The 15,552-nt window shown below is 39.8% G+C and overlaps 1 protein-coding gene across 2 annotated transcripts in view; it reads right to left on the bottom strand.

The window, feature by feature from the left end:
- Positions 1-215: 215 nt before the first annotated feature.
- The window catches only part of itih2 (inter-alpha-trypsin inhibitor heavy chain 2), a 68,028-nt gene continuing 52,691 nt past the window's right edge, over positions 216-15,552 (bottom strand). For both annotated transcript variants that reach the window (XM_078552974.1, XM_078552975.1), the window contains exons 14-21: positions 14,876-15,015; positions 13,395-13,567; positions 12,083-12,214; positions 8,142-8,255; positions 5,170-5,368; positions 4,120-4,292; positions 2,807-2,918; positions 216-989 (exon numbers count right to left, since the gene is read on the bottom strand). In XM_078552974.1, coding sequence (XP_078409100.1) covers positions 842-989; positions 2,807-2,918; positions 4,120-4,292; positions 5,170-5,368; positions 8,142-8,255; positions 12,083-12,214; positions 13,395-13,567; positions 14,876-15,015 — 1,191 coding nt within the window. In that variant the 3' untranslated portion in view covers positions 216-841. The remainder of the gene's footprint in view (positions 990-2,806; positions 2,919-4,119; positions 4,293-5,169; positions 5,369-8,141; positions 8,256-12,082; positions 12,215-13,394; positions 13,568-14,875; positions 15,016-15,552) is intronic.

Genomic DNA, 15,552 nt, shown 5'->3' with positions numbered 1-15,552 from the left:
ATAGCCCCCCACCCCAGCAACATTCAACCAACCACGCTAATCAAAATAGAAAAGATGATCAACTGGAGTTTATATTACAATTACTTTCTCAGGTCTCCCAGATGCTGTAAACATTCTCTGCCTCAATTCCTGTCCATTTATCTGACCTGCGGTGGTGAACAAGCCATCCAGACGTTAATAGCTTTTTGGTGAGATACAAATCTTTCCTTTTAAAAAAAAAAGAAAGTTTTATAGCTGATATTTTGGTAATCTGTGTGGAATAATTTTGTTCAAAACGCTAGTGTTTTTGAAACCAGAAAAGCTGAAACATCTGCATTTCTGGGTTACAAAATAGAGGCAAAAAAAAACAACTGAGCAGCTTTATTTGTTTTTGAAACCCTTCATTTATTGCAGCCAATAGCAACATTATATTTTTCTGTTTACGATTTCAAAATCTGGGGAACTGGAAATTTTAATATTAACTCTGTAAAAATCCATGGCCAAAATAAGATTTCACTTTAACATTGCTGTGCAACAACCAGTGTATGGAAATCTGGAATATCAGTACTGCAGACCCTCTAATGTCTCACTGGATGCCATCTAACACGCATCATAATTGGGTGTTTAAATGGTTACATTAGCAAGAGAGCCACAAAAGTATGTAAATGGGTTATAGAACAGTATTTCAGTGAAAAATCACTGTATTTAACACTTTGCTAAAGGCAACATTCTTGTGACTATATTTAATGACTTGAATTTTTTAATAAAACTGATTTTCAAAATTAATTTACAATTATTTCTTTGCTGCAGATGCTGTTTCTCTCCTGTTTATCTTTCTAATCTTTCCATTTTCATAAAGCATTCATGGATGCTCCAAGAAGCTGTAGAGGTGTGGAACAAGATAATCTTTGAAATGTCCATCGATAAAGCCTTTCCCGCTGTTGTGGATAAACCAGCATTGGACATTTGTTCCATTTACCGTATCTGTCCGGTAGTCTTTCTGTAAACCCCTGTAGGATAATAGAGAATGTGCTTAGATCAAACCATGCCACTTGCCTTCTCACCCCTAATGTTCCCTTTAGGAAATGTAACTTCAGTTGTACAATTGCGTAATTCAAAATCCAACCCAGTACCACCCCATATACTCTACAGGAGAGTAGATTACTATTTTTAGTAAAAGAAAGTTAGTCTTTTTTTTAAATAACTGTGAGCGCAAGGAATAAGCAGGAAATAAAAATATTGACTGGCATCACAGGGATGTGGCTATAGTCATGGGATAGAGACAAGTGGGATGCAAACCGTTTCAGGAAGACTTGCGCCTTTCACTACCACAGGACATCCCAAAGTACTTTACTGTCAATTAAATACTTTAAGTGTTGTCACTGTTGTAGGAAATGCAGGAGACAATTTGTGCATAGGACAAGCCACATTGTGATAACGACCAGATAATCAGTTATTGTGATGTTGATTAAGGAATACTGCCTCGGACACAAGCGATAACTCCCCTGACCTCTTTTGAAATAGTGCCCTGGGATCTTTGATGTCCACCTGAGTGCAGAGTGGGGGGGGGCCTTGATTTAACACCTCATCTGAAAGTCAGCACCTTGGACAGTGCAGCAGTCCCTTAGTCCTGTACTGGAATGCCAGCTTTGACTTTTGTGCTCAAGTCCTCCAGTGGGAACCCACAACCTTATTGATTCAGCTGAGCCACAACTGACATGGAAGTGCTGGTACAGGTGACACTATGACCTTTGAAAAGGTAAGAGAATATAGCAGAAGGAGAGATACCGAAGCAATTGCAATAGAAATTAGTAATGATAAGCACAACAAAGTAATCAGCAATATATATTGTCTGTCGACTCAAAGTAAATGGATAGATGACAAGAAGCTTTAGTAACTCCGGGAACCTGCCGAAAGGAACTACACAATATGTGCCAGTCAAAGGGATTTGCGTATCCCAAAGGTTACATTAGGGCAATTGAAAGGGAGGTGTGAAAGTAAGTTCATAGAAGTGACTGCTTAACAAAACCCATAAATTTAGCAAATAGAGAAAAGTAATTTTTATATATATATATATATATATATAGGTGAACCTAACAAATCCAAGTTAAAAACTTGTCAAATTCAGCTGGCTTAACATGTTTCACTATGCCCCTCAGCTATCTGTCAGTGGTTGGTTAGGTGAATTTCTAGTGAGTTGACCTTAATCGGCTGAAGAAAATGAATCTCCTTTAAGATACAGCAACATGACGCTTAATGGGAGTGTTTTATCAATCGCCCACCTACTCCTTTGATTACCATATTAAATCCGTGTAACAAAAATCACTAATTACTTGTACCAGCTCAATGTAGCACATATAATTAAACTTGACAAGTCAAATGCTCTTGAACCTACAAATAATTGAAATCAAAATTTTACTGGGCAATAGTCCATTTGTTAATAAGTTTGCATTTTGTTTAGCTATTCTGTAGTCATCAAAACTATTAGTAAGTTACATGGAATATTGATTTGTACTTGTTTATAATATTAAAACTATACAAACAATAGTTTAGGAAATAAACTCGACCTATGTGAGGAGTCCTACTTGGGTAAAACATTAAGTCCCAAGCAGATCCTGAGCAATCTCCTGTCCTCCCTCCTTGCAAAGCTCCCAATGGCTGGTTACATTGTGCCACAGACAAAGGCTTGGGAACACAACCGAACAAGGTGAGTAATATAGGAAAAGCCGAAGAAGGGCAAATAAAAAAAAATATTTATTTCCTTAATTTAAACTTTATTGCTCACTGGACTTGGCGTAACTCGTCAGTCCCTTTATTGTTCACGTACCTGGTTACTGTAATTTTGTGTCCTTTCACTTCCATGGTGGCTTGTGGTTTATGAGGATCCAAGCCCTGGTGGATATTGTACACATTCACTTCAGGTTCATGGATGAACTGACCTGCAATGAGTATCATTTCTTTAAGTTTCTTGATAATCTGTCAGTACGACATGAGAGGTCTTGACTGTTTTATGTGTTGGAAGGCAGAAGGTTTAATGTTTGCTGTAACTTGGATGATGGACAGTATATAGGTTAACATAAGAATGATATGTTCCAGAGTATTATATGAACATATGAGTTAGGAGCAGGAGTAGGCTATTCAGCCCCTCAAGCCTGCTCCGCCATCCAATATGATTGTGGCTGACCTGATTGTGGCCTCAACTCCACTTTCCAGCCTGCTCCCATTAACCTCTGACTCCCCTGTTAGCCAAGAGTCTATCTACCTCTGCTTAACAATATCCAGTGAACCAGCTGCCTCCACTCTCTGGGGAAGAGAGTTCCAAAGATTCATCATGGCCTGAAAAAAAATTCTCATCTGTATTAAATGGGCCACCCCTTATTTTTAAACTGTGTCCCCTAGCTCTAGTTAGAGATCACATATTGTATTAAAAAAATCCCGAAATTGGATTGCATAGTTTTACAAAAAAGATTCGACTTTTCCAAGAGAAAACCTTTAGAAATATTAAATGCAGGGCATCCGCTGCATTGAGTTATATTATCAGCACTGTACTGGAAGCAGAAGACCACCGTCACCATTAGCTGTATTTATTTAGTGCAAAGCATAGCTTGAGACCTGAATGACCACCAGGTGAATACTCACACAGTAAAAAAGCTGCCAAAGGGGATCATTTTAACCTGAGTTGCCAGGCGAGAAACCCAGGGGATCGAGTGGAATGCAGGTTTTACACCTCAACCGCTAATCAATCATTGACTTCAATGGAGAGTGAAATGGGATGGAGTCAAAAACCAGCATTGCACCCGATCCTGTCAGTTTCCCAATGGGCAATTCAGGGTAACGTTGCCCCAGACAGAGGTTAGCTAGCATCACTAACTGCACCATTTGTGAATGGGATTAGCCCCAAATTCAACAGAGTGGCGCTTTTTGGCTTGAACATATTAAAAATGTCCCATAAAGGCTTGAAATAGTATCTAAATGACAGTGACGTGTAAGGGCCAAATGTTCTTTGATCCCTACATTCTTAACTTAAGAGTTTTATATTTTTACTTCTATATTTGATAGTTAAAACATTATGAAACTCTTAATATATCAATTCTGAGTTAATGGTTTGCCCAATAAACAACTTGAATACTAAATATTTACCAATCAATCCATGGACGTTTGTTGAGAAATTGTTTGTAGGAGGAGCATAAAATCCTAGGAAATCCACATTGGTCGGGTGATTTTTCCAGACACGGTGCAGTAAGATCAGGAAGACCATATCTTCTCCCACAGTGATGGTCACATTTGTATTTTTGTTCACTGAGACAACAGCACTGAACAAAAAAGTACACAAATAGTTTGAATACGTTTTGTGAGATTTACTAAATCACCCTGAATAGCGACCCAGCCCTGTTTGGCTTGTTATTGAAGGAAATGCTCTATCTGGCTTCTCCATGAAGGAGAAAATGTGGGGGGCTCTGGGTCACTGCTGATGATTTGGGGTAGGGATGTAGGATTTTACCACACCTTTCATCTATGTCCCTGAAAGACGGTTTTTCAACATAGTGCATCTTTTTTTTTAAAGGTATGTAATTTTGTAACTCAGTTCTGAATATACGACTAAATCTTCAATCATATCCCTTTTTCAAATCAAAACAAAAATAATTGTAATCATCTTTTCCTCTCAAACTTGACTTTTCCATGAGTGCGAGTTCATTTTGTGAGTCTGCCTCCATTTTGCAGAATCCTGAGTCCCAGAAAAAAAAAAATTCAGCTGTTTGCTGAATCCAGTTTAAAGCAAATGTGGATGCAATATTCCAAAAATGAACTCACCATTAATAAATGTAAGGTCAAAATAACTTGTTAATCTAGCTGTCAAATGCATGATTGCATTATTGATAGCAATTTCACATTGACTAGATGTTCCTATCCCTGAGTATTTCAGAGTAGGATAGTGTCTAGAAATACAGTTAACTTGTCATTTTTTGTAGGAGGCTCCCCTTAATTACAAACACACACACATGCACTTACACGCATGCACGCACACACATACATGCACTAAAATCACTAACATCTGATCTTCAATTTCCTTCACCTCAACCAAGCACATTTTGCTGGCCATATTCTGAAGAATTACAAATAACAACCCAAAACTTTCCATAGGCACTTGAGAATATTTCGGTGTTGCACTGCACAGCTTGATGGGCTTACCTAGCATGAGTCAGGATGCTTGACTCTGACCACCAAAGGAGAGTTTTGTGTTTCCCATCTTTCAAGCGAATATTCTCTGTGCTGACCTCAAAGCTCAGATTCAGGTTGGTGAAATGGAGTCCAATTGTGCCGAAATAGGTGTTCAGTTTCTTATTCTGGGTTTTCTTGCCACCAATAATTTTACCATTGATCGCAACACCTGTCAGCAGAAAAAAAATAAAGTGCCTGCCTTAGAAAGGACAGAAGCAGCCAGTGCAACTATTCTTGTGCAAATGTGCTAATCAAGGGTTGTGATAGCAGAACTGGGACAATGTTAACTGTATGTTATTTCTGAAAGAAAGAAGACACTTTTCTTGTTGCAGTATCAGTTCTCCACCAGCAGATGCTGATGTTGCACTATATATATATTTTTTTAATATATATTATATATATACCAGACACTTTTTGTTGCTAGAATCCAACAGTATCTGTTATGACTTAATTCTGCTCTCTTATTGCTGCAATAAGGGGTGCCCCATCATTAATAATTCAAGGCTTCAGCACTCCTTGTCCCAAAGCTTCTGAGAGAGACTAATAAACATTTTTTTAAATGGCCTAGATTTTCTGTTAATAATGGTTAGCCTATCAGCCATCACTCTTATTATGGAGTACAGGGGAGATGGCGATGTAGTGGTAATGGGCTAGTAATTGAGAGGCCCAGGCTAATGCTCTAGGGACATGGGTTCGAATCCCACACAGCAGCTGATGGAATTTAAATTCAATGAATGAATGAATCTGGAATATAAAGCTAGTCTCAGTGATGGTGACCATGAAAACTATCAATGATTGTCACAAAAACCCATCTGGTTCACTAATGCCCTTTGGGAAAGGAAATCTGTTCTTACCTGGTCTGGCTTACATGTGATTCCAGGTCGACAGACACCTCACTGCCCTCTGATAATGACATAGCAAGCCACTCAGTTCAAGGGCAATTAGGGATGGGCAACAAATGCTGGCCTCACCAGCGATGTCCACATCCCATGAAAGAATAAAGGAAAAAAAAATCAGCAACATGCACAATGTGCAGTTAAAAGAAAGCCTGAGGTTTCTGTCTGAGATACCTTGGCACAAGACTCAGCATCAAAATCTGTGCAAAAGTGTGAAGTTGGGGGTACATACCCTCGCATCAGAATGTGTTAGGATGGGTGCATGCTGGGATGATTGAATTTTAAATGCCGTATGGTGGGTGATAGTTCCTTCAGAAGTTAACTAATTTTGGAGAGTTAAAACATTAAAGGATTTTTAAAATCTTTTTTGGTCTTTTATCTCATTTCCATCATTTCTCCCCAACGTTTACTTCACTTTCTGCACATGATTTAAATCTAATTTATACTTCCTGGATTAGACATTGTATCTAAGTGAAGATTCTTCAATCTGATTGGCTGAAGAGCCTTGCTGTTGCTTGTCCTGCTCAGACATGCTGCAGATGCCCTGTAGCAGTCACCTTGCTAGCTCAGATACCAGACTAGAGCAAGTGTCCACTCAAAACCCCGCTTCAAGCTTGTGGGCAGCTGTCAGCATAGTGAATAGTGAGTGCAATTCCTTCAGCATTGACTGCAAGACCTAACCAATATGATTGAAGCTCATGCCTATATATTGATCTCTTGAGTAGATAAACAACTTTCTGAAAGTAAAAGTAATTGAGTTAACTCTTCAGGATATTAACTGACTATTTCAGTCCACGTCCGATTCTGGCACCTGCATTTGTGTAATGCTTTGAATTCTTTATAATGTAACGGGTAGATTTTCATTTCCACTGCCTTGACAGTAGTCTGGAGATGGTGGCCTACCCATTGATTTTAAGTGACTGAAAAATCAGGCGTATTCCACAAGAGCAGACAATCCACTCCTGCAAGATTACTGCCCAGGTGCTGAAGACAATAATCTACCTCATGCTTTACTGACATTCATTATTTAGACACTCTCAAGCAAGCTTGCTTCGATTTAGAATTTTTCATTCACGACGAGAACAATTCCTGCCTTAATAAGGAATGAAAGCATTTTATTTTATACTGATGCTGAAAATAATACATCCAATTTAAAGGTGGTTGTGTCATAAATATTTTCCAATGAGAAAATTTTCATTTTGGATTCTTGCTTCTATTGTACAGGTTGCACTCTCAAACCATAACTTCACAGATTTTCTCCTCGTTTTCTGCCCATTCTTTGCGATTGGTGAATTATCATCATCATTCTTCACAGAAACAGGCAAACATGATCACCGCAACCCCACCCCACCCCGCCTCCCCAACATAGCTTATCTTCACTAAATATATGATTGCTATCAAACTCAGACTTGAACCCAAGATCACTAGGGATAATTTTACCTTTAATCGAATGCTGAAAAACAGGCAATCATTTTACAGCTCTCCTGATTTTCCTTTCCGACAAATTTCTGATTCGCTGTTGTCTGATTTGTGGCCTGGAGAAGTCAAAATTGCTCCCGCCCCACCTGATTAACAAATATTATCAGCTGCTAACCCGGAGTAAGTAGTATTGATGGGGAAAAGTCTCACTTGTATCAAGCCCAGTTTGTTCAGTAATTTCATTGCTGCCCTTCACCTGATGACCCCCCTATCAGGCCCGATTTGCCTTTGCTGGATGGCCTTGCTTAGCTGGGAGGTAATTCAATGTCAGCACTTCCAAGGTGCAAATCCCTTCCATCCATGTGAAGAATTGTTCTTTTCAAAATAACATTTAAGATCCTCTTTTAAAAAATTTCTGTTTAGACTACATAGAGTTTTATGTTCATATATTTTTATATTTAAAATGAGAGGAATTAGGGAAACAGTTTTCCACTGTAATCCCTAATCCTGAATTATATATTTAATTACAAAACTCTGCACAGCAAATTACTCCCCCCATAGCAATGATTATATAATAGGGCTAAAAATAATCAGTATTTCAAAAGAATAGGCTAGTTTTTCTGTTACCTTTGATTGGATCTGATACCAGGTTCAGGATCTTTCCAGGCTGTGGATTAATGTTGAAGCAAATGTTCTGTTTACTCTTGGGCAGATAAATGATGAAGTGTGGATCATTTTCAACTAAATAGCAAGAATACATTCATGATTATTAAACTGGTTTCCAGTAGCATACAGCCTATGTCCGACTTCTTGGATTTGGTAGAATTAAGCAAAATACATTGATTTAAAGTAACTGTTCCAATGTTATAGCTTTGTATATAGCACAGCAGTAGATAGAGGGATGGGCAGGCTGAGATGACACCTTTTCCAAAAGCAACCATGCTAAGGGCCCTGACAGTAGGATTGGGCAGAAGGGGGAAACTTGTCGAGGAAATTAGTTTTGGCTTAATTTGTTTCGGGAATTCCTGATCTCCACCTAACACCAGTTCAGCAACTTAACTATCAAGATATGTAAAGTGTGGATCATATTTTGTTCTTTCTTTTCCGACGCCTCTAGACTTCTCCACTCTCCACCGCCTCCCACCCCACCCCCATTCCCCTCCCCATGAAGGCAGTGATTTCCTGGCAGCTTGCAGTTCCTTGAGAACTTGTGGTTTGGCGAGTTAATCGATCATGGGAGACACTTGACCTTTCTTTTCCACCCGAGCTTTTCACGTGTACACTTCTAGTAAGTGTAGCTTGATAGTCATGGGAAGCAGGGAACCTTGGCTGCAGGTTATCCCCTTCCTTCACCCAGGTACCCTCAGGTCAATTGTAGCCTTCGTCTCTTGCCTAAGCTATATCAGCTAAGTTGAGAGAGACCTGTAATTAAAGTTTTGACCCTCCTGGTTTGTATGGCTCAACTACTCGCTAGATATATTTTGTTTTAGTGAGGGGAAAAGGGACAAATATTTTCACACTTACAATTTGCAGTAAGCCTTTAGTATTTAGTATTTTTAATTGTGATTAGCTTCTAAAGCAAAGCGAAGGATACCTCTGCACATTCCTTATATGAGTACACCCAAAAGAACATTAGATGGAAGACGTGGAGTTAGATGGTTTTAAAACACAAGTCTTCATACCATGTTCAGTGTGATCATTGCACAAGTAAGAAATTCTACCCATAAGCTTCTGCACTCTAGTATAAACCACATGTAAACAGGCGGTACTTTTAAAAGCTAAATTGCTTTAAGTTCTACTTTCAATGAAAGTTGGCTCCATTAAATGCATAATGATAACTTCCCTACAAATATGCAGTCAGAAGAACAAAGGGGCAAGAATAGGTCATTCAGCTTCTCGAGTCTGTTCTGCTTTTCAATTAGATCATGGCTGATCTGTATCTTAACTCCACTTATCTAACTTTATTCTATATCCTTACCTAACAAAAATTTATTGACTTCAGGCTTAAAAATTCCAATCGAAACAGCATCTGCAACCTTCAGTGGTGTGGGGAGATTTCCTGATTTCCATTACACTTTGTGTGGAAGTGCTTCCTGACAACACTCCTGAAAAGCCTAGCTCTAATATTATGGTTAAGCCCCCCTTTGTTTTGGATTCACCCACCAGAGGAAATAGTTTCTCTGCGGCTAATTTATCAAATCTTTAACTTATTTTAAACCCCCCTTTTCCTCCTTTCTCTCCTGAAACTTTGGACTCCTGCCGGGGTCTAGATCTGTGGGAGAAATAACCTACCCAAACCCTGTCCCTGCTCAATGAAGCCAACAGGTCATTTGATAAAGATCACACAGTTGCGCCTGATTCTACTCTCACCCGACATCCACTCGCAGATATTTTCAAGAACAAGTCACTGAATAACAATAGAAGCAAAGACAATAATTTATTTTACCCCTCCCCTAACATGAAGCCACCACCAAACACATCTTCCCCTCCCCCCCCCCCCCCCCCCCCCACCCATCAGCATTCTGTAGGGATCGTTCCCTCCGGGACACCCTGGTCCACTCCTCCATCACCGCCAACACTCATCCCCTCCCCATGGCACCTTCCCATGCAATCGCAGAAGGTGCAACACCTGCCCCTTTAATTCCTCCCTCCTCACCGTCCAAGGGTCCAAAAACTCCTTTCAAGTGAAGCAGCATTTCACTTGCACTCCCCTCAATTTAGTCTACAGCATTCGCTGCTCCCAATGCAGTTTCCTCTACATTGGAGAGACCAAACACAGACTGGGTGACCACTTTGCGGAACACCTTCGGTCTATCCGCAAGCATGACCCAGACCTCCCTGTCGCTTGCCATTTCAACACTCCACCCTGCTTTCCTGCCCACATGTCTGTCCTTGGCTTGCTGCAATGTTCCAGTGAAGCCCAACGCAAACTGGAGGAACAGCACCTCATCTTCCGACTAGGCACTTTACAGCTTTCCGGACTGAAAAGTGAGTTCAACAACTTCAGACCATGAATTCTCTCCTCTATCTTCACCCCTTTTTAAATCCCTTTTTCAAATTCATTTTTACTTTTCGTTTACTTACTTTTAGTTTTATTCATTTATTCATTGGGTAGAAATTTTCGCTTGGCGGGCAGGTGAGTGCCCAACCCCTTCAAGCGTGAAATGACACGCGTCAATGTCAGCTGAGCGTGCCGACATCAACACGCAGTCACGCGATAGTTTGGTGGGTGGGCACACGCTGGAGTCGGCAGTGCCCCCGCCGACAATTAAAAGGCCATTAAATAATCAATTAAGCTAAATTTTTCTCTGCCCGTCCAACCTAATGGTCGGTGGGCAGGCGAAAAAGCCAAGTGGCCTTTGCATTTTTTTTTGGAAACCTCATCCTCGGACGGGATGAAGTTTCCAAAAGCAAATAAAAATAAAATAAAAGTTTTACAATTGAATTAATAACATGTCCCTGCTCATGTGAGGGGACATGTTTTATTGCATTTCTATTTTCTTTATTTTTTTTTGTATCGCTTCATCTCCCTGAGACAGCTTTGTGCCTCAGGGAGATTATGAAGCACTCACTCGCGCTCACGCGCGAAGTTTGCTCTCGGCCCACACTCCCTCCTTCCCCCCACCCCCGGACAGGCAGCACTGAGCGCCACCAGTTGCGTTTCACACTGGGTGGGCCTTAATTTGCCCTCCAGCGTGAAGTCATGGTGCGGTGCTGATCGCAGGCGGCGGGCGGCTTCCCACCCGCCCCCGCCAAGGGCAAAATTCTGCCCATTGTTTCACCCCCCTTTTTTTAAATCAATTTTTCTATCCTTTTTCCCCAGCCACTGCCCCCTTCCTCCCACCCCACCCTCAAAAGGGCCATCAGTCACTTGTTCTATGTTGTTCTTCCGCAGAGTGCTGATCCTTGTTCTGTTATTCACACGTTCTGCTTTCTTCCCTTTATGCCACTATCAGCACCTTCTTTAGCCCTTACCACTACCATTAACACTCCCTTTGCCTTGTATCCTTGACATCTTTGTCAATCTCTCTTTAGTCCCCACCTATCACTGGCCTTTCTATCCAGCTTCACCTGCTCCACCCCCTTAAACAGTATAAATTTCATCACATTTCTACCCTTTAGCTCTGAAGAAGAGTCATACTCTGTTTCTCTCTCCGCAGATGCTGTCAGACCTCCTGGGTTTTTCCAGCATTATTTCACAAAAAAAGCAGATTGGTCATTATCACGTCACTATTTGTGGGAGCTTGCTGTGTGCGAATTTGTAGCTGAGTTTCCCATATTACGACACTGTCTACACTTCAAAAAGTACTTCATTGATTGTAAAATGCTTTGGGGTGGTTGTGAAGGGTGCTACATAAACGTAAGCCCTTTCTTCCTTTAGTTCTACAGGTGTTAGGATTTGTGAAAATCAGGTGGGAACATTCTGGTACCATTATATATCCTTCAGTTACCACATTGCTATATCATACTAAAGTTTAAACACCGTTTTTTAAAGTTCATCCAGATGGGTGGAAAATAAACTGTTAATAAAATTATCCATGATAGAAGTAATATGTACAAGATTGTACCTGATGTGACAGGAACTTTCAATCCTAGTTTTGAGTCCATTTCAGGTCGAATTAGTTGTTGAGGAGGTTGAGGAGTACTCTTTTCAGCCCAAGATGGAATGACAGATGGCTTCCTTCCAATAATAGGCGTTCCTGGAGAATAAAGAGTATCAAATTATAATGAAATTTCATTATAAAGATGCTAATGTTTGGTTATTGAAATTAGTGTTCGGAAATTAAAAATTTGCTTATCTTGATTTGGTACATTAATCAATATTATCTGTGGAATGGAAACATACTAGAATTTTCAATCTTAGTTAGACATGATGACATACAGTGAGAGAGGAACATTGTAATTTGTGTGACATCTCTACCAATATATGGGTATAGTGGTATGTTGGTGGGCACAAAGTAGGATGCATAGATATCTTTAATTTAATATGATAGTATTGTGAAAATTTTAAAATGAAATATAATTTTTACTGTTATAAAAAGCAGTTCTATATGTAAAGATAGGATGGTTTTAAGTTATAATAAGGTCAAGTTGTTTCTAGGGGAAAAAGCAAATGTCCTAATTAATTTAATTATCTATATAAATAAACTCTAGTTCCTAGAGTTCATGACTGGCCTATTGTCTATATGTTTGTGTTTTTACTTTATATTTTCAACATTTTTATCGTTCCACAATACTGTCCATCCAAGAATTGATTACATTTGAAAAGATACCATGACAATGTTAATACAACAGGCAAAATTATGCAGTTTTGGTACTGTTTGTTTAACAATGTAAAATGTAATATCAGTTTCTTTAAACTGAAGCAAACAAGGATATTTTGATTATACCCATGGATAATCAGAGGTCATATATGTAAAGTTTTCAATATGACTTGATTAATCACCTATAATTTGTCATTGTTGCATAAAACTTTCAATATTATATTAATTACCCACATAAATTGTAGTAATTCTTTACTGTCTTATGCTGAACATGCATGACTTCACTGCAGTGCAGACATTGGAATTCCTCTGACTTTTCGATAATAAAAATTAATATTGAGCTTGTGACAATTTATTGCGTTGTTATATATTATAAAATGCTCTGATGTTATTTAAAGTGAAAGGAAAGTCTGAGGAAAGCACTTAGAAAAATATTTTGTATTTTTTTTTTAGTCATAGAGACCCAACTTGCTGTTGGCCCACTCAGCCTTCTGCTGCATCCTCAGACTGGCCCCATTTGAGTGTGGTGGCAGCCAATGACTTTTGCCCAGCACTGGAGCCAATAACCAACCCTGGGAAAAGCGATTAACATTCTTAATGCTTTATGTTAACCAACCTGGACAGCATCCATTTCTGGTGCTCTTCGGGGAATCCGCCAACAGCCTCTGGCCAGTTTCTTCACTTTCTACCAACATGGCAGTGACGGGTGTCACAAATTGGTGAACCAGGGCAAGACCTAAAATTCTGCTTGTGATATTCTTCTTCTGTAAAGCTGATTGAGCTAACACCCTGTTGCGAAATGGAAATTGAGGCAATTTATCTCTATGTGAGTAAACCACAGTGGCTGACAAAAAGAACAATCAAAATATTATTGAGGAACAATACCATTGTGGTCGATGGATAATTTTTGTATCTATTGTCAGATATGTTATTCTAAAGTGGTATTGCAGTCAGGAATCTTTAACAACTGGAAGTTGTGCTCTGTGATATCATCAAACAAATAATGTGCTTTATCAAATTCCTTTCATCTTTTAATGAAAGGATATATCATTTATTTTAAAATGGCTAACACCCTAGTTAAAACAGTAGACTGAGCAATTAAGCATAGCTCACTGAATAGGTCATAGCATGTTTATCCACCTAAGAGACACAACCCTGAGGGACACTGGTAGCACCGTAATCATAGAGCATCCAATCAGATAGTGATTGAATCACAATATTAGCTAATACAAAGACACCAAGACCCATATTGTCATGTTACCCAAATGAAGAAGATTGCAACGAGACTGCAGCGGTTCAAGAAGGCAGCTCACCACCACCTTCTCAAGGGCAATTAACAATGGGCAATAAACACTGGCCCAGCCAGCGATGCCTACATCCCATGAATGAATAAAAAAAAACATGGGACATATTGGGGAGAAAGTGTAGCAAAAAGGAAAAATAATAATCTTTGTTCAAAATGATTTATAAGACTCTCTCAATGGTTCAACTGGAAGATGTGTTTTTCAAGAATGGGGAAATAGGTGCTGGTCTATGGTTTCCAGCCCAGCTATCTAGTGTGGAACATACAGATTTGATCCTTGGCTTATGTTGGATTAGCAGAACTTAGCTGGGGGCAATAAATTGACCCCTATGCCCCACGGGCTAAGAACAGGGCTAAATACTCACTCATGTTTACTATCTATTGCTTGATATTCCCACTGGATGTCTGACAAGGACAAGATTGGGCCTGATTCTGGTGCTTCCCCCATATTTGAATAGATTGTAAACAGTGCATAGACGCATTTAGGCAAGGCTGCAGAAGGTTTAACACTGCCTGTTTAACCATATGCTAGCAACACTTAGTGTTTTCAGAGGAGGAAGGAAGAAGTACGTGGGATGGGGGTGAAATAGAAGGAGAAAATACACAAAAATAATCAAAGAAAGAAAGATAAGGTACTGAAGCAAAATACTACAGATCTTGGAAATCTGAAATAAAAACAAAAATTGCTGGAAATACTTATCAGGTCAAGGAGCAACTGTGGAGAGAAGCAGAGTTAATGTTTCAGGTAGAGATGACCTTTCATCAATTAAGGTACGTTGACAAAGAATACTAACCTTTCGGCTAATAACTGGTTAATAGTAAGGTAGGCCCAGAGCTGCTTTGTAAACCCTGGAAGAACATATTTCTGCTTAGCCAGAATCTTGTCAAGCTCATCTGTTGGAGAGTCCACTTGAAACATTAGGTCATCGTTTGCCTGAAAAAGTACAGAATGTGTAAAGAGCATGTCAGAGTTTCACATTAATGTATTCTATTGATCTTGTCACGGGTCTACAATCCAGAAATGCCTTAGAACGAAGACTGATGCAGTTTCACTGACAATACCTGGTCAAGAATGAAAGATTTTCAGTTGACGCTCCTGAGATTTCTCCATTATATTTTTACCGCCATTGTGGTCTCATGTCACCTATCTTCAACCTGCTGTGTTGTAATTTTTTTCTTCATTCACAGTACATGGACATCACCGGCTAGGCCAACATTTATTGCCCATCCCTAATTGCCCTTGAGAAATTGAGTGGCTTGTTAGGTCATTTCAGAGGGCATTTAAGAGCCAACCACATGGTTGTGGATCTGGATCGACACCCACCCACCCCACCCCCCATCAGCAGTAGCCTCAGAATCACGGGGGGAATTTTCCAAGCCCGCTGGCAGCCGGTGTGATAGGCGGCGTGAATATAGGGCGTGACCTGCTTCACAATGACATGAAGGCAGGTCGCGATCGTCTGGTCAAACC

This window comes from Cetorhinus maximus, chromosome 12 (genome assembly GCF_964194155.1).
Source record: "Cetorhinus maximus chromosome 12, sCetMax3.hap1.1, whole genome shotgun sequence".
Taxonomy (NCBI): Eukaryota; Metazoa; Chordata; class Chondrichthyes; order Lamniformes; family Cetorhinidae; genus Cetorhinus; species Cetorhinus maximus.
This window is presented reverse-complemented; position numbering and strand designations above follow the sequence as displayed.